This window comes from Malurus melanocephalus, unplaced genomic scaffold, assembly GCF_030028575.1.
Source record: "Malurus melanocephalus ecotype Western Australia unplaced genomic scaffold, MMel_1.1 scaffold_415, whole genome shotgun sequence".
Classification (NCBI taxonomy): domain Eukaryota; kingdom Metazoa; phylum Chordata; class Aves; order Passeriformes; family Maluridae; genus Malurus; species Malurus melanocephalus.
The window spans coordinates 507,934-526,316 of record NW_026623647.1 but is presented as its reverse complement, the minus strand read 5'-3'; the positions used below and the strand labels follow the sequence as shown (position 1 = coordinate 526,316).

General features: G+C 44.4%; 1 protein-coding gene across 1 annotated transcript in view; it reads right to left on the bottom strand.

The window, feature by feature from the left end:
• The window catches only part of CDH4 (cadherin 4), a 405,208-nt gene that overhangs the window by 94,594 nt on the left and 292,231 nt on the right, over nt 1-18,383 (bottom strand). The window contains exon 5 of the mRNA XM_057379655.1: nt 215-370. Within this exon, the coding sequence (XP_057235638.1) occupies nt 215-370 (156 nt within the window). The remainder of the gene's footprint in view (nt 1-214; nt 371-18,383) is intronic.

Sequence of the window (18,383 nt, the reverse complement as noted above, 5' to 3'; positions counted from 1 at the left end):
GAGGTGTGGCCTCAGCAGTGCCCAGCACAGAGGGACAACCACTGCCCTGTCCCTGCTGACCACACTATTGTTGATACAGACCAGGTGCCACCGGCCTTCCTGGCCACCTGGGCTCACATTCAGCCACCACCAACCAACACTTTGCATCAGCATGGCTGATTTGGCGTGTCCCATCATCCCAGCCCCCACAAAAGCCAGGATGTTTGGTGCTCACATGGTAGGAAGCTCTTTCCTCGCGGTCCATCGGGCGCGTCACGTACATCCTGCCGGACACTGGGTCGATGTTGAACACCTCCATGGGCGGCTGGTCGGCTCCCACTCCCGTGATGCTGTACCTGATGTGGATCTCTTTGTCCTTATCCGAACGGATCTGCATGGAACAACAYAGACAAGAATCCATAAGCTTTGGACAAAAGCCATGCGGATGTTTAAGCGACTTTAAAGATCTGAGCCTGAAGCTGCRGAGATGTAATGCCACTGTCAATCCTGACAAGGGAGCTGAACGCCAAAGATTTGGCAAAAAGCCGTGGAGAGTGTATTCCACATAGTTTCAGCTGTTTTACTACTCTCTAATTCATGAAGATCCTCTAGAAATCATTGAAATTGTGGTTTTCCGACTGAGAAGTGGAAGCGCCTAAAATGCACAGACCCTGCTGTTTACATATTACTGAAACCCYGGTCTCCTTAGAGTGCACAATTTTTTCAGCCATACCCAGGGTCTCCAGGCCATTAATCACTTCTGAAAACGCTGTCTGCAAGCTCCCCCATCGTATTCTCAGTCCTGGTGACTGTGCACACAAATACTCACAGGAAATTCAAAGAACAGGTCTGTTTGCTCCCTCTTTGTCCGACCCTGCTGGCTTGACAAGGCCAGGCTGGGAATGCCCAGTGGGATGCTACCATTTCATGTGATTATTTGTTGAGGAAAAGCATGTTTTGGACACTTTCTTAAAGCTCTTCCCTCCTGCACCTTGAGAACAACACTGCGAGCAGAGTACAGCACAGCGAGTTACATGAACCTTGGATACAGAGCCGAGGAAAAAAAAGARGGGAGGTTAACATGTTGTCCTAGCAACCCTGACTATCTCTTTAAACACAAATTTAATTTTCTGATCAAATGCTGAAAGAAGTTCTTGCAACAGCATGACTATTCCTGAAAGAAAGTGCAAGGTACAAATAAATTACCGCCCCCTGCACCATCACAAACTGCCTTGGCACTGTAAAAAGCGATGTGCATAAATTTTTCCCTAACAGGTCTATGAATACAACAAAGCAGTGGGAAGATAATAGAGATCTTGTAGCTGAGTGCATGTTGGCATCTCTGCTACGGCAGCTGCACCCTTGGAAAGGCTTGAGGGTGCTTAGTGGGGTCCTGCATGCCCCCAACAGCCTGGATTTGGGGAGAGAAGGTCATTTCCCAAGTGAAGAGGAGGATTTTCTGGTCAGGCAAGGAATTGAGAAGGGGCTGAGGGCTGCTCCCCACTCCTCCCATGTTTGACCTACTGCTGCTCCTGCCTCTCCTGACACGGGAGGCTGAACATGTCAGTGCAGGGCAAGATCAGGTCCCTGGCTCCCAGAACCTCCTCTGGTGCCTTTGTCCACATCATTACCAAGTTTGTACACTTTTCTCTCTGTACCTGCCCCACCAAACTGTGTGCTGCTGCTAATGGCTAATCGTGTCAGTTTTTACAGGGATTGATCCATGCCACAGAGCTGCAGCGCAGGGAACGCAGACAATTCCATTTGTCTTCTCTCCAAAGGACTCACTGCTGGTTACACTGTTAGTATTGAGGAGAACTGATTGGATTTGCACTGCTATAGTCACTTAAAAGGTTTTAGTCACTTAAAAAACACAGGAAGAGCTGCTGGACCTCCACCTTTGAGCCAGGGTGGGGATCCCACCTTAGAAATTCAAAAGGGCAATATGGGACACATAGTTGTGTGTCTGCACAGCTACAAAGAACCTGTGATGTAAATTCTCCCTTAACAAAGGTGGAAAAACCCTACAGCAACCCAACCAAGGTGTCTGCACTTCTCCCCAGCCCCAGCCTGGCTCAACTATGGCTGTGCTGGAGCACAAGCACCACAGAGCTASGCAGTCACTCCAGGGAACCAAAATGGGAGCAGTTTCAGCCCAAATCACAGAAGGGGACAGCCTGTTAGTGGACATTTTTCTGCTCTATTTCCTGTTGCATATAGTACCCAGATCCCATTGTGATAACAGCATTAGGAATGCATAGAGAGAGACAGAAACAGGGAAAAAGAGCCTGAATTTAAATATTCAGTGCTAAAGGCACTATATTTTATTTTTGGGAAACGCAGATAAACAGAAGCTCTYGAAGAAAGCTATGTACAGTTTAATAAAGTGCATGCTATAGGATGTCCTTGCAGCACTTTTATTAGCATTAATAGGGTCTAAGCTGTCTGTATGTAAATCATTGCAGATCTAGGAGATGAAATATATCATAAGACCCACACGACTCACCCAATTATACCAAGAGAAATCCATGAGCTAATTATACTGCACTGAGCAAAACAAAGATGGGGGSAAATATATTGCAAATATTCTGCGATGACTCGCTATTTGCTGTTAGTTGCAACCAYAGCACAAGGGTTTGCCTGCTACCTGTACTTAAATCCATTTACAGTAAAAATACAAGGGTGTGAAGTGTTCAGAAAAAAATCATGTAAGAAGTAGCACTTGTCACAGAAAGTTGCAAAGACCATTGACAATGAAGCACAGTACATTTTACCAGGGAGATATTTATCACACACGTGCTTTTTATACTGGAACATATAATTTTAGCACTCTTAATGAGATGTAAAAAAAAAATTTTTTTTTAAAGTAATCCTGTAACATTTTGACCAAAGGTTTCACTTGCCTAATTCCCAGGGTGCAATTCAGTAAATCTTGTTGAGAAGTTAAGAACATTATCCAAACACAATGCAGGGTTTACTTCTTTTGTTGAAACGGTTCCTGCAGCAGTTTACCATAATAATAATAATAACAATAATAATAATAATAATAGTAATAACAATACTAAACCCCTCTCTATTCCCGAGGAGCTCACTAGATCAGGAGTAAAAATTACTGGTTGGGGAAATTTACTGGTTCAGAAGGGAGTTAGTTCCTTCATTTTATCTGGGAAGTGAGAAGATGGTAACAGATCCATATGATAATCTTCTGACTGGAGAACATACACATGAATTTTCCTTTCTTTTATCTCTCCTTTTATAATGCAGTCAAGAGGTATGCAGGGCTCTGGGTTACAGAACAGATGGCAGAGGGATGGTTTTCYTTTGCTGCATTTATACATTTTTTACTCGGAGAACCCTTGGAGCTTTGAGTTTCTCCGGTGCCTGGCATGATACAGCTCTGCATATGATGATGTGAGCAGGATGAATGATGATGGCTGATGACTGTCATAAAAGGAATTTGCTTGCAAAGCAGCTTTTATGCTCTAAAAAACCCCTCTGGGATGGAGCTTGGAGTGGATTGGTACACCGGTGAGGGAAAACGTCCCAGATCAAAAGGCAATTTATTTGAGGAGATGAGATCCCTTGTTCCTATCCTACCTCACGAGCACAGGTAGCATTTTCCATGCAGGAACCCTCACCAGCTCTGACAGATACAAATGGGCCATCTGGAAGCTGTGGGATCAGCCACCAAGGCCCCAGAGGGAACGTGCAGCAGAGCCAGGCACTGCACTGGCACTGCCATCGCCCAAGGACAGGGTGGCCTTGAGCCCAGCAYTGAGGGGTTGGGGCTCAAATMACTGAGGAATCATSCAAAACACAGCAATRTCTGCAACTCACAACCAGAACATCRGGAGTCTCACTCAGCCCTCGCCTCCATAAAKAAATCCCAGAAACAGGAGAAACAGYGCAATCCACAGATGGGCATTTYCCACTGCARGTTCTGATCTAAYAACTAAAATGTTTGAAAATGAACTCTTGAGACAATACAGAGTTAAGCCGTTCCAAGCTGGCTTTCTCCTGTGCAGCAATGCCACATTTAGACAGAAAAGCAGTGTYTGTGGCACAGGATTGCAATCCTGCTTTTAGAGATAACATCTCAGGGTTKGTGCATCTCCGTGAGGATTTACTGGGCAGCCAAACCATTGCCATCAGCTTTACTGGTGAACAGAATTTCAAGTGCTGAGCTTCTGTAAGGTACCAGATTTTATCAGTGATTTYCTCCTGTCCATCCACACCCTTGTGCTCCCAGCACTGCCTTTTCTTGCTGCAGGGGGTTGAATTCTCTCTCCCTCACCCTGCAGTGACAGGAGCCACCAGAGATCCTTGCAAAGCTCGTGGAAAGCTGTGTGGTCAGCAGATTGGAGGGCACCAGTGAGACCATAAATTATACAGCTTTTGGAGCACGACATTGCCAGGAAAAAAAGTGCTCCAAGGGAAACTGTTTAGAGAGCAGCAAAGAAAATGCCTGGAGGCCCAGGAAATGGGGTGTGCAAGGGAAAGCTGAACCAACAAGGACAACTGAGCCCACAGAAGATGTGACTCTAACAACAGCCCTCCTGTACCTAATAAACCATGTCCAGAGAATTTCACGAGCTTTACAAGGTCTGGGTTCTGCCCAGCCCTGCACTGTGCCTGGAAATGTATCTGGAGAAAGCAAAGAAGGATATTTATTCTCTGTTACTTCTCCCATCCACAGAAGCAACTAGAAAATAAATTTCCTCTGAAGTTCTTTGTCTTGCTCTACAACATATGGAGTCAAAAATGCCCTTCAAAAAAACACTTAATTTCCCAAATCTCCCATAGAATAGTATGCAACATTTGCACTAACATGACCTGGGGACACTCAGACTTGATTTTTTTGTTTTATAAAACCCATTATAATTATTAATGAACACATAAAATAATGTAAATGATAAGCAGTAAGTGTCTTTTATTATTAAGCTCTTAGCTATTTTGCCCATTAAGAAAATCAAATTAAAATAATTGAAGATTATAATCTGTCATGCATTCAAAATGCTCCATAGAAATTCAGACAGGCAAACATATTCAAAGCCTTTAAAAGAGCACACTTAAGAGTCAGTCTAAGCATTCCAGGATTGGCTCATTAATTTTAGTGGAAATATTTTAATTCAACTACTCTTACTGCTTATTGAAATCTTTGCTAAGGACTTACTTATTTATTTTTAACTGAATTTGCAATATGTTTAGAACTCATTTGTATAAAAGTTCTTAACTCTTATTTCACAGTTGTTTCAGAAGCCAGCAAAGAGACACATCTCTAGCCCTGTATTTCCAAACAAATTACTGCATGTTGCTGAAAGAATCACATATGGTTTCAATAAAAAGATGCAAAAGTCAAGCTGAGAAAAAATAAGAGAGATTTGGAGACCCAAACAGGTGAAGGTGACATTTACTAACTTCTGTCTCCTTTTACCACACTTGCCAATGATTCCAAGCTATGCCCCAGAAGGAAATAAAAAAAAACAAAAAAACCCAGAAGGTTCTCTAAACACTTCTGTCTTCAGAGCAAACTGTCCCTTCTGTGCTGTGAAGAGGATGCTTGGACATGGCAAGGGCCATYCAGCCCATTCCCATCCAGCCATTCCCATCCAGCCCATTTCCCCATTCCCATCCAGCCCATTCCCATCCAGCCATTCCCATCCAGCCATTCTCATCCAGCCATTCCCATCCAGCCCATTTCCCCATTCCCATCCAGTCCATTCTCATCCAGCCATTCCCATCCAGCCATTCCCATCCAGCCCATTTCCCCATTCCCATCCAGCCCATTCCCATCCAGCCCATTTCCCCATTCCCATCCAGCCCATTCCCACCCAGCCCATTCCCATCCAGCTCTCCTGCTCCTCACCACGAGGATTTGCTTCCTCTGCACGGACTCTGCGAGCGCTTGGCGAAGGTGCTGCACCAAATGTTCAGCTGCTGGCAGCTTCCAGCATTTCACAGGTCATTTGSCTCCCTCACTGCTCCCTCCATCCAAGGGCTCCTCTCCAACCCTGCCTCTCCCTTCAGGCCGATTACACCCATGTGGACACACTGCTCTGGAGCCTTCCCTATGCCCATGGGTAGCTTTGATAGTTTTCACTCCTTGTCTGGCTTCCCATTTTTTTTTTTTTTAATTGTTTACCAGGATTTTTCTCCTCTACCTGGATGAAAATGTAACACTGAGCAGATGGAGAGCAGCATATAAATCAGGCTCAATAAGGAGCTGGTAATGCAGTGGGAGCAAATTTCTGCCTGCAACTCTGGCCAGTAACTGTGTRTGACCCCACACATAAGCACAGGATGAAATTGAACTTGTCAGACTCATGGTCTRATTCAAAACTGCCATTATTCTGCTTGGGATAAAAGCAAAATAACAACCCTTTTGCCTAGGAAACCGAATTTCCTACATGATGTGATGACACACTACGGTGTGCAGCAGTGCATCCAGGCCAAGGATCTGCAGCAGCTTAACTCTGCTTTCCTACCTGCTGAAACAGCAAAGAATTTATGTTTTAGCATGAGTTATCCTGACACAACAAGACTGAGCTCTGCAGGGCTCATGGGGCTGGTCTGATCTGAGTAACTCTGAAGCTGGACAAAGTTTCTGAGTGGTGACTTGGGACTGTCACCAGCTCCTCTCAGGTGTCTGTCTTTACCAGTGAAAAACTCAGCCAATTGCAATTTTTTCATTGTTAAAAAATGAAGTAATTTTCATTACATGCAATTAAGAAGGTCAAAAAAGCCAGTGTGCCCATACCAGGAACAGGCCAATGCTTATGGATCTTCCACATCTCATGGTAATTGATACTGCACAGGCATTTCTAAAGCAATACTTGCCTTTCTTTGGGCTTTTGCAGCTTCACAACTCCACTGTGGAAATGCTTCAGACTGTGGCAAGGCAAGAGAGAGGGAGGAGAGCAGCTCTGATGGGAAAAGAAGATTACAGAACACCTCCACGTGACCAACACCTTATCGCTGCCAGAACCTTGACAGCAGAAGCAACAAAACTAATTTTTACTACTCCTTCCCTTATCTCTCTTACAAGAGAGCAGATTCTTCACTGCAGTGACTGAAGGCATCCCAGCGGAGCTGATGTGCTGCTATCAGGTGAATTTTGGCCCTGAAGARCCGAGGCTGGCTCAGACTGTGCAAGATGCAAGGGGCTGATAGCGCCTGACTGGGATTTGAACCAGGTGCACAAATCCTCCTCTGCTACAGAGGATGCTCCATGACAAAAGGTGAGAGGAAACACCTCTGAGAGCTCAGAACACACTGTTCTTATTCCTGTGACAGAGGAGTCGTGACAGGCAAGAGAAGATCATCCATAATCTGTTTAAGAAAGGCCCCCCACTGTTTGTTTGCAGAGGGCACTGTCCTGCAGCACCTTCTTGGAGCTGACCCCACTGCTATGCCTAAATGAAGACAAAGTCAGGAAAAACAAATCATGGCMGTGGGGATTTGTCCTCATTCCCTTTTGAAGTGCATCTCTCCTGAAGCCTCACGTCATTACATCCTGCCAGCCTGGAAAAGAGAATCAGCACCTTTCTGGGCAAAACTGAGCAGGAAATCCAAGTGCTCAGTGCAGAAGATAAATATGGSTAGCAAATATTGACCTACACAGGGGTAACCTGATCACTGTAACTAATGATTGAGGCCCTCAGCTGGTATAAATCAGTGTAGACTCAGTGCCTTCAAACASAGGCATGTTAATTTATTTCAGCTGAAAATCCAGCCCATGGCATKTAAAAATTTAGCTGCACAACCAAAGAGCAAGTGAGGAATGATCTTCACACGGCAATTAACCACAAAGCAGCATTCCCTTGGTAGGACAGTAAGCTCAGGAACAGGGAACAAGCATTCAGTGGAAAACAACCTCACCTGTGTCCTCAGGAAGGAAGTTTTTCCCAGAATCAAGGGATTTAATTGATCTCAGTGTGACCTTTGCTTTTGTAGGGAGCTTTGGCTATCCTGGTGGTTACAGTCATGCACTGAGCTCCCAATGGCACGATGCCTACAGACATTACTGATCATGGAGAAGTGATGCTGTGGCATGATTGTGAGTGCTGCTCTCAGCACAAAATAAAGCTCTTGGACCTGCCTGCAAATAGCTAACAATAGGAAACAACAATAAAACCCTCCAGTGTGTCTATTTTGGAGAACAAAATCTGCTGAGGCTCATGTTTGAGACGCTACTCTGGGATGCTTGCAGAGCAGGATTTAAAGCTCTGCAGCTCTCAAAGTCTCTCTAAAAAGTTTAATCATAGGAAAAGCGAACCCATTTGTTTGTTCTGTAGAGTACATGGCACAGCATATACAGAAATTATTTCAATGGTCAGTAAAAGGCTGAGGACACCTCTCCTCCTGGTGGGGGTTTCTTGATTCCAGCACCCACCTTTTGTGCAGATGTGGCTCGTGCATCAGTGCTGGGAGGAAATGTCAAACCTGGCTGAACTCTGCTCATTTGGAGCGAATCCACACTGGATTTTTGGCAAGTTTTTTGCTTTCGTTAACTCTGTTTCTGTGTGGGTTTGATCTGAGACCCCTGCCTGCTTTGACGTGAAGTCATGTTAGACTTATTCATGTGACTTATTGATGTGCTTCCCATCCACAGCACTTTTAATGCAAGAGGCAGACAGGCCAGCTTGAGGACATNACTTTTAATGCAAGAGGCAGACAGGCCAGCTTGAGGACATCGTGCCATAGATTTAAAAAAAAAAAAAAAAAGTGATTTCTGACATGTTACAGAGCCTTTTCATATTTCCCTTCCATTCATGGCACGTCCTGGTTTTGGATTTAACTCTCAAGGAGTTGTGATCTCAAAGATCACAAACACAAGCTTCTCAAAAAATCCAGACAACAACAACTGCATTCAAGTCATCAAGGATTTTAAAGTCCAGCCTGGTCTAGGAYGCTTCCTCTCAACTCCCTTTTTAATTGCAGATACTCTGATAGACATACAGAATTTCTTGTTTCATATTTTTTTCTTCAGCATTATTAATTGATAATTTAATTTCTGATCTGGTGAATTACATGCAATTCCTTCACCATCAGTGAAATGACAAGTTTAGAGCAGAATAGTTTAGGTAAGCAGATTGTCAGTGCTTATGGCTGTAAGACATAATTATGTACAGCCAACTGTGTAACGCGCTTGAAAAAATTATAAGCCTAGGCACAGAAATTAAAATTATTTCAAGATGAAGTTGTACAAATACAGCTGCAAAAAGCTGCAAAATCCTATTAATTTATGCCAACTGTAGTGGGTGGCACAGGGGGGATCCAGCCCCCACCTCCCTGCCAAAGGAAGTTTAGCACCCAGGGAATAAAGGATGTTTAAACATGGGTTCAGAAGACTATTTCAGCTTTTCTTTATGTACTCRCAAACTGGTGGGCATCAGCTGGTGACTTGGTGTGACGAGTCCTCGGCGTGTCAGGGCAAACATTAAACGCTAAATTACCATATGTCAGCTCAGGGTGGTTAATAATTCCACTGCATCTTGGACAAGCCGAAGGTTTTTCTGAAATTGCTGTCAAATCGAATCTTTCCTCTGATCAATAAAAGCAGCACAAGGAAAAGCGCYGTTCGTGGTGTCGAAAAGAATAGATTAGCAAAATGCTGTAAATGCAACTGGCAGGGACAACAAACGGCGTTGTCTGAGCTCCAGAGGCTCAATGAACACATCAATACCCCCATGGGAGGGGATGGGGTCTGCTCATCACATCATTTCTCTGCTCTGTGCTCTCCTGGTTGGCCAGCAAAGCCCCCTGACCCGCTGTTAGCCGTGGATGGAACAGGCAGCAGGTAATTACAGGAGCAATATTTGTTCTACACCGCTGGGTTTATCAATTGCAGCCGGAGGAGTGAAATAGAGAGCACGGAGAACCCGCCCGACCTGCTGCTTGCTTCCAGGCTGGGTAATAGAGACATCTCTGGCAATCCTGAGGATCAGGACCTGCTGGGAACGGCCAGATCATGGAGGAAATGCAGAAATCTGCACACTGGGCTTATTTAGAGAGGTATTACCCACCCCAGATCGTGCTGCTTCTGCCATTCTTACTCTCAGTCAAGCACAGCTACAACAAACACACGCTACTCCAGCAAGTAAAACAGATTGGAAGGGATGCTGTTTGTGTGTCTGACAGCATCGAGGACACATTTCAAGACATTCAACACTGGGAAATTGGGACCTCCAGCTGCACTTCCCACCAAAACACCTGAAACCTAAATCAGATTATTCCTCGGGTTTCCTGCACATTTTACTATGGATATGCAGAATATCTGGCCATGGGTTCCTGCAGTGCAGCCACAGGACGCTGTAGCCTTTAAGTGAGCCCTGGAAGAGATTTTTCCTTAACTGAGAGGAAAAAAGAGATTTTTTTTTCCTTAACCCAGCTGAAAGAAGAGCTGTTGCACTGCAGATGGCTTTGCTGAGCAGCACCCAGCCTGCTCCCTGCTCCCATGAGCAGCCCTCCAGGAACAGGGATGGGAAACTGTGCTCCAGTTTCCTTTTTTTTCTGAAGCACTAATGAAATCTGAGCTCTTACAACATCTCTGTGTTTTCTCCTGCTCTTTGATCTCTTCACTACATTCACTGCCGTGTCAGATTTTACAGCTCAGCTGTGAGTCAGAAATACATTCTCTGGGTCTTACAGATCTATCCCATCCAGCACACACATCTTCCCAAAGTCTTGTTGGAGCCTGGTGACAGCAGGAGTGGGCCTGAAACACAGTGGTCCCCAACAACCTTTAAAACCATCAGCAGTGAGTAAGCAAAACCCCTTTCTTACAGCTCATTTTTTGAGCATTTTGATTTTTGGTAATTCAGGTCACTCCGTCCAATACCCCGTTGCTGATAGATTTAGTTGTAGCAGTTGTTCTCAGGCTGCAGGGCCCTGAGAAACTGATGTGAAAGTTGCTGGTAGCAGGAAATTGCCTTCATAATACTTTCAATTTAAAAAAGTTGGTAATGACGCAGGGAATAGGTCCTGTGGGAGCCAGGAAGGTTGAAAATAATCCACCAGCGAAAGAATTGTGAACTGCTGACTTTCGGCATTTAATTGGGATGGAATTACAGGTCATCTCCCTGMATCAATCCTGTGCACACTCCAAAGGTGATACTAAAAAGGATCAGATTATTATTATTTAATACTGTACCTTTTTTGTTTTTTTTTTTTTTAATCAGAGGAATTAAAAGAAAACATCCTGCCACATACCCGAATCATGCAGCTGCTTTGTAAGCCATGCCTTGCTCTCTGAGCTGGCATAAACCAGCACAGCTTCTCTCAGYTCAGCTTTACACCCAATTCCAGTGGCTGCCAGGCTGACCCAGTATTTCTGTGGTGATTAGAGTGGGATATCGCTTCATGTTTATTTCCAGGAAAGCTCAAAGTTGGCTCTTGTGCCTTTGAGGAGCTGGATATATGTGGGGAAATGATGTTTCTTCAAATTCTAAATCTTCAGGGCCTTTTTTTTTTTTTTTTTTCCTTTTTATTAAGAAGCAGGAGGAAGATTTCCTGACCCTCTGAACTATCCCTGGGTTTGAATACGCTGCATGGCGTGTCTGTAAACATAAGAAGAAAGCTCTTGTGTGAAACTTCTTAAACTGCAGAGGATGATGGACAGCAAATAGGATGCAAGCCAAGGAACATGACAATTAGCACAGAGAAAGTTTTCAGGGTTTATTCCATCAGTCAGCACTTAAGGAGGCTTTGAAGGGGAAAAAGCATCCTTTTATATTAATCCACTACTTCTGCACTTTCCCCCTATTCCATGGATTTAGTGCTTAGCTGCTAAATATCTATATGCAGAGCTTTATTAAGAGGAGTTGGTTTACTTTTTGAAAGATTCCACATCCATTAGTKCACAGAGAGAAAAGAAGCGAAATCATTTCTCCCACTGCAATACCCAGAGTTTAAATGACGATTTACTCTTCCCCAGCTCTTAGTACTTAGAGATGTGGATGAGAAAAGAGCTGGCATTTCTTGGAGTGGTATTTCTGGTCATCACCTTACTAAAGAGTTGGTTGTGCTACTGATGATAAAGTAACTCAGTAAAAGCAAAGGGAAAATCCCTCCCTTTTCTCCCCCTTTCTTTTCTGTCTTGGCAGACCTCACATCTGAAGAGGCACCTTACTGTTCCAAGATAAAATATTTTCTTTTTTTTCTTTAAAAAGAAAAAGTTCTCTCAAGCAGGAACTTGGGCAACAGCAGGGGACAACGCCATGCCAGTATTAATTAGCAAATTCCAAATGAATCATAGTTTGTGCTTAGCAGGGTATGCTTGAAAACCATGTGAACTTTTAAAACGCCGTGTTGAGCTTACTACTTACAGSTTACTTTTTATATATTTTTTAGTAAGACTAACAAAGAAAGARTTGCTTTGGAAGGGCATCTTATTCATTTCCACTCTGGCCTTGTTCCCAGGCATTTGTGCTCCTGTCCATCTCTTTATCAGAGGTTGACACCCCCCCTTAGCTCATCCCTTTTGGTTCGAGGCCACGGCTGGGGGGTGGCATTTTGCCTCTAATTAAGAGGTGGCRTGGGGGGCTGTCCCCACTGTGACCTGAATCACCTAGCAGGGGGTGCAGGGTGACATGCCACACTTGTCATCTCCATGTCTCTTTGATCCTGAGCCCCCAAGACTCTGAGATGTGCCTCCCTCACCGAGGAGCAGCGCTCCAGCCTCGCCGTGCCAGGGCTCTCCACCACGGCACAGGAGGCACAACCGGGCACTGGCTGCAGCTGGCAGCACTGATGGACTCTGATCTTAATTTCAGGATTATTCAGGTTGTGATTAAGCTGGGGCACCTGCCAGTGCAAGGCTCATCAATTCTCTTTGATTYGGAAAACTCCGCATCTGTGTCAGAACTCCAATTTCCATGCAGGGCTCTGTAGCTGTTTTTTCCTCTCCCTTCAATATCGAGTTAAAAAGACACAGGAGCTGAGAGAGGAGACTGATGCACTGTCCTGGGGAGAGCAGCCACGGGAGGCTGTGAACATTCACTCAGGTAGCTGCAAGGAGAAAAAGAYGCCCTTGGCAAGCAGAGAAACGTGAGATTCCCAAATCTCCCTGTGCTTTCCCTTACCCTGGCAGACAGAACTGAGAGCRCACACAAGAGCTGGGGGCTATGGCAACCTAAAGAACAACTGCAGCCTCCACTGGGATCCGGAACATTCAGAGCTATTTTAATCAAATTRCTATCGATTAGGGACAAACTAGAGTCTACTGAAGTTAATGGACACATTTCCATCGACTTCAAAGGGCTCTGAAACAGCCTGTAACAGAAAACAAGCAAGTACCAAAATGAGAAAATGCATTTGAGTCTCACCCTAATTGCAKGAGATGAAAGAACTGTTTCAGGCTGAAACTTCTTGAAACTGTTCTGCCCGAGACAAATGTCAAACACCTCAAATGGCCAAAAATTCAGCAAAGCTACCAGACRTGAGGAGAGTCTGACAGCAGCAAGCGTGGCCAGCTGAGGGTACCAGAGACACACAGACAGATGGATCAGCTGCACTGAAAGCTCTGGAAGACCTTCACTAATTCATATAGGGGAAAAAAAAAAACCCTTGGCAATTCTGTCCATGTTTAGATACATACAAGAATTTGGTTTTACTTTCCACTCAATTTTATTTTCTCTAAGAAAGATTTTTTTTCCTTCTTTTTTCCCTGGAAATGTTAGTGTTTAATTCCACGCTACAAATGTATCATTTGTCCTTTTGTCTTCACAGGACCTAATCATCTCTGAGGGATGAATACGAAATCATGACACAAGCAATTTATTTCAAGTAGCCTCTTTCACTGCCTAGAACATTTCGTTGTCTTTAAAGCTATATATTTATGTGACAGCCAGACWTCCATTAAAACCCACAAACCTTAAGGCCTGTGAGGTACAAAAGGGATTTCTTCTTTTAAATTTTATAAGGGGARAAATCAGGGGGTCATAACTTCACTGACCTTCATAATATTTGGTTCTTCCCAGAGCTGGTAATTAACTGTTGAGTCAGTGGAGGAAATAAAGGGGTTTTTTTTTCCTATTTAAGAAGCTAAATTGAGATGGCATTTTAAACAGCTTGTAAGGATCAGCAGTACCATACTGTTGTCAGCTCCAGCATCACCCTTGTCCAGGTTTTATTCATTCAAGGTAAACAGATAAATCCCATTTGAGGTCACTTGTGCCACGCTGGAATGGCACTGGAAGCTGCAGTGGCTTCCTTGGCCACAGGGTAGTTGTGAAAATTCGGGATAGTGTTGAAGGAAGAAGATTTGGGGTTTAAATACTTCATTCTGCCTTTTCCATCAACATTCAATGGGATGTTTTTCTCACAATGTATCAGAATAAGTACCAGAATCTGCCTCTCTCTCTCTCTCTATATATATATAATGTATCAGAATAAGTACCAGAATCTGCCTATATATATATATATATATATATATATGCACGTACAGACACACATAAAAATATATATATGGATGACAATTTCAGCACCACTGTTACCAGGAGAAGAGCACAAACCACCAACAAACATCCAGCTATCAGAGCCACGACTGACAGCTCTATTGGTAGAAAGAAAGCCAGGGGAGACTCTCCTCATCCTTCCCTCTGTGCTGCTCCCAACCACGTGTCACCTCAGTGGTCATCTCCAGTGTGTGACTGGAGCACTGACTAAAGAGCTGCAACCCCCGTGTCCCTTCAGATACCCACAGCTGGGATTGAAAGATACGGTTCAAGCCCCTCTTAATGTCCTATTATCTGTGGATCACTGACAGGGTTGATTATGGCAGTTTGACACGGCTCCAGAGGAGCTGTTACAGTCTGTTGTGTCAATAGGTACCTGGGGAGCCTTTAATCTGCAAATACATGTGTAAAAACAGCAGACTAAAAACACAGATTTTTTTTTTTTCTTAAAAGTTGTTATTGCTAAAGCAGTAAAAAGAAGCAAAAGTAATGCTCATTGTAGAAATAAAAGCCCTGTCATTTTTCCCATGACAAGAGCACAAAAAAAGTCTGAAACCCCAGATTTTTCCCTTTTCAGTTGTAATATAAAAATGATCCAAAATGTTTACGCCAGGAGACAATTTGGAATGACTTGTTTTCCTGCTGAGCTATAATCTTGGTCAGCAGGAATGCTACTGATGTGCCTCAGAAAGTATTGCTGCTGTAGTGTGAAGGAAAGAAGGGGTGAACTGTCATAATTCTTAAATGAGCAGGAACGGGGGTTTTGTGTATATGATGTGTGAAAGTATGAAAGCAAGTGTGGTGGGGGGAAATGGTTTGTTTTCCCTGGAAACTGGATTTGATTAAGGAAAGTGCATTTCCATGTTAGGTTCTCATGAGGTTCCTGGGTACTGCAGAGACAGGCGTGGTGTGCAGGCACAYACAGAGACACGGGAATGGTACAGGGAATGCACAATGATCACTCAGGAACTCACAGGCTCCTGCTTTTTACAGGCTGAGTCTTTCAGAACACTGATTTGCCCAGTGGGGTCTGTGAGATGCCACATACCCAGAGCACAGAGCAATTCAAATTTGTTTTCCTAGAAAATGCTGTTAAAAATGATTCACTTAATAAAGAATTCTGTTTACAAGCAAGAAGTTAGAAGATGCCTTGGAAGCATCTGATTGCTCATTCTTTAAGCTGTATCTTTTTGCAGATACAGTATAATTTTCAAAAAAGGGTATGAGGTACATAAACATCCAGGATCTCTCATGAGAACATCACTGACTTTTCAGTCCTATTTCCATTTAGACATGACAAAGAAACACATCCACTGGAAGTTTTGCAAGAGAATAAATAAACATTTGTGATGCTAGCAATTAAATCCTTCCTTGTACAAGGGTCTTGATGTTTCTTTCCACTGCCATGACAGAAGCGCGCCACCATCTTATGAGAATTTTAATAAAAAATTACTGAATGCAGAACTTCCCTTCTGTGACTTGGCACACTTCAGTCCTGAGGTCTTTAGGGGRAAAAAAGGGCTGGGTTGCAAAGCCCATACAACACAAAAATATCTGATGGTATATTTCAAAACTTTATTTAAATAGAGACTCCTGTTCCAGTTATTAATGCCTTTAATATGGATTCTCATCTCCCCTTCTCTTTTTATTACTTTCTGTGTCTTTCTGGTTATTTAAAGGGCTGTGGAAAGAGCTGGTCAGCACTTCAGAGCTCCCACTGCTCRGCAGCGACAGATGCCGACCATAAAGTTAAAGCCAACACAAAAGAAAAGCCCAACGCAGATTTCTGCTTTCTCCTCTCAGGGGAGGGAAGGCAAACACATCCATCCTTCCCTGTCCTGCTCCTCCCAGCTTCCTACCAGAGAGCAACCACAGAGCCAGAAAGGAGGCTGATGGCTTGTTTTAACTGAGAATATGGGGGAATGAACTCTTTAGAACTATTAATCACTGTGTGACCCAGCAGAGCTGCTGGCYCGTCAGGGAGGGCAAAGAGAAGCCCAGAAGGACCTGCCTGAGTGTKCCCCCTCCTCTCACTCAGCACTGTCCTTTCCTCAGGGCAACAGCTGCTGTGCCAGCCCGTGTGTTTGATGGGCTGRATATCACACACATGGGAAAAGGGGCACGGCTTCCAAATCATCTGCTGCAGTGATGGGAGCAGACAGCTCSCCGGCAGCGCCAGCCAGAACATCTCTGCTCTGACACCCGCCAGGGCAAAGGCACACCAACATCTCCCGTGTCCTGCAACATCTGGGCATCTCCATCRGGCCAGGGCTGGTGTCACATCGTGCCAAAAGCATCTGGCCCTCTTGTCTGCTTCGCCTCCTGCACTTTTCGTTGTGAGCTAATTCAAAGCACAGATCGGCTGGTGGATTTTGAGTGATCGTGAAAGCTGGCAGSGTTGAACAAACACAGTGGAACAGCACAGATACAGTCCAAAGGTAAAAAAAAAAAAAATCAGTCATATCTTCTAACACACCAGTGGAGACCCAGGCTCTCCCAGTAACACTTTCTTACCCTGACATGCTGAATGTTTATGTAATTTCCCACATTAACGGCACAGCAAGGAAATAAAGACCCAGACAATTCATGAGTAAACGATGTACACAAGGAGAGAAAAAGCCCTAATCCATTTGGAGTCTGAAATCAGATCTCCAGGGATGCTTTAGATTATTGCCCTACAGGATGCCCAGAGTTTGTATCCAACTTAATGGCTTTCCTAATACCAAGATGCTCTTAATGAATATCAGGGCTGGATGAGAAAACTTTTTTAWAAAGTCACTTACAACTGGATTAAGTGTATCAAGATGTTTTCTTTGATATTGTCTTGTCAGTTCATATCAAATGACTCTTCCATGCTTTCATGTCAGGTAATTCCCAAGAAATTCATGGCTACAATCTGAAATAAATGTGTGACTTTCAAATCAGCGAGAGCTGAATGATAGGAATTTTAAATTGCTGGGATAAAACCGCTAGCTACTTCATAACACACATGCTGCTTCCAGATTTAATACCTGCCTTTTCAAACACTATCAATTCACTTAATATGTCAGTGGGGAATAACATTACTTTATTTTATTTTCCTTTGTAAGGATCATGAACCATTTTCTCTTACAGAAATGTACCAATTACCCACATGCCAATTGTCCCAGCCACACTCTGATCTTACGGCGTGGACATTCAGCTCAGGTGCACACAGAGCTTTCTGATGCCACAAAAGAACCACTGTGGGCTAAATTCTGGACTGATGTAAGCAGGCAAATTTCTGCTGACATCAATGGAACAGCACTCCCCAGYGCAGGTTCTGAGTTTTGCCCTCTGCCCTAAGAATCTGACAAATGCCGACGGAAGTCAGAAAGAAACCTTTCATGTGAAAAATTCCTAATTTAAGAAATTAACAGTGCAAAGCCATGGAAAGAGAGGGTAGAAATAAGAGACCATATTGTTCCATTTGTGCTGGGATAGGCAAATTGTGTCTTCCTCTGGCAGCTGGGACATTTGAGGAYGGGGAATTTCTGCTGGGGCACAGCAAGGGGTGTTGGTATCACTCCCTGCCCTTGCAGAACAGCCTGATATGAGAAGCAGCACAGGGAAAAAGGGAGCCAGCACTCAGGAAATGCTGCATCCAAGGAAACACTGAGGGATCAGATATTTGGGGCACAGCTTGGCCACTCTGCGTGGCACAGGGGCTGCAGTGTCTGCAGGGCACAGAGAGCCGTGCCAGCGCCCGAGGCTTCACTGAGCCTGCCCTGGCTAATTGGTCCTGCTGAGCTTTGGGGGTGTTGAACAGGGCACAGAGCCTGGCTGATGGAGCTGTGTGGTGGCTGCAGCAGGGCTGGAGCTCTGCAGGACACTGGCCTGGGCTGGCCAGGCTGTCCTGGCTGCTCACAGCCCCTCACCTGTGCTGGTGCATCCCCAGCCAGCTCTGCCTCCTGCGAGAGTACCACAGGC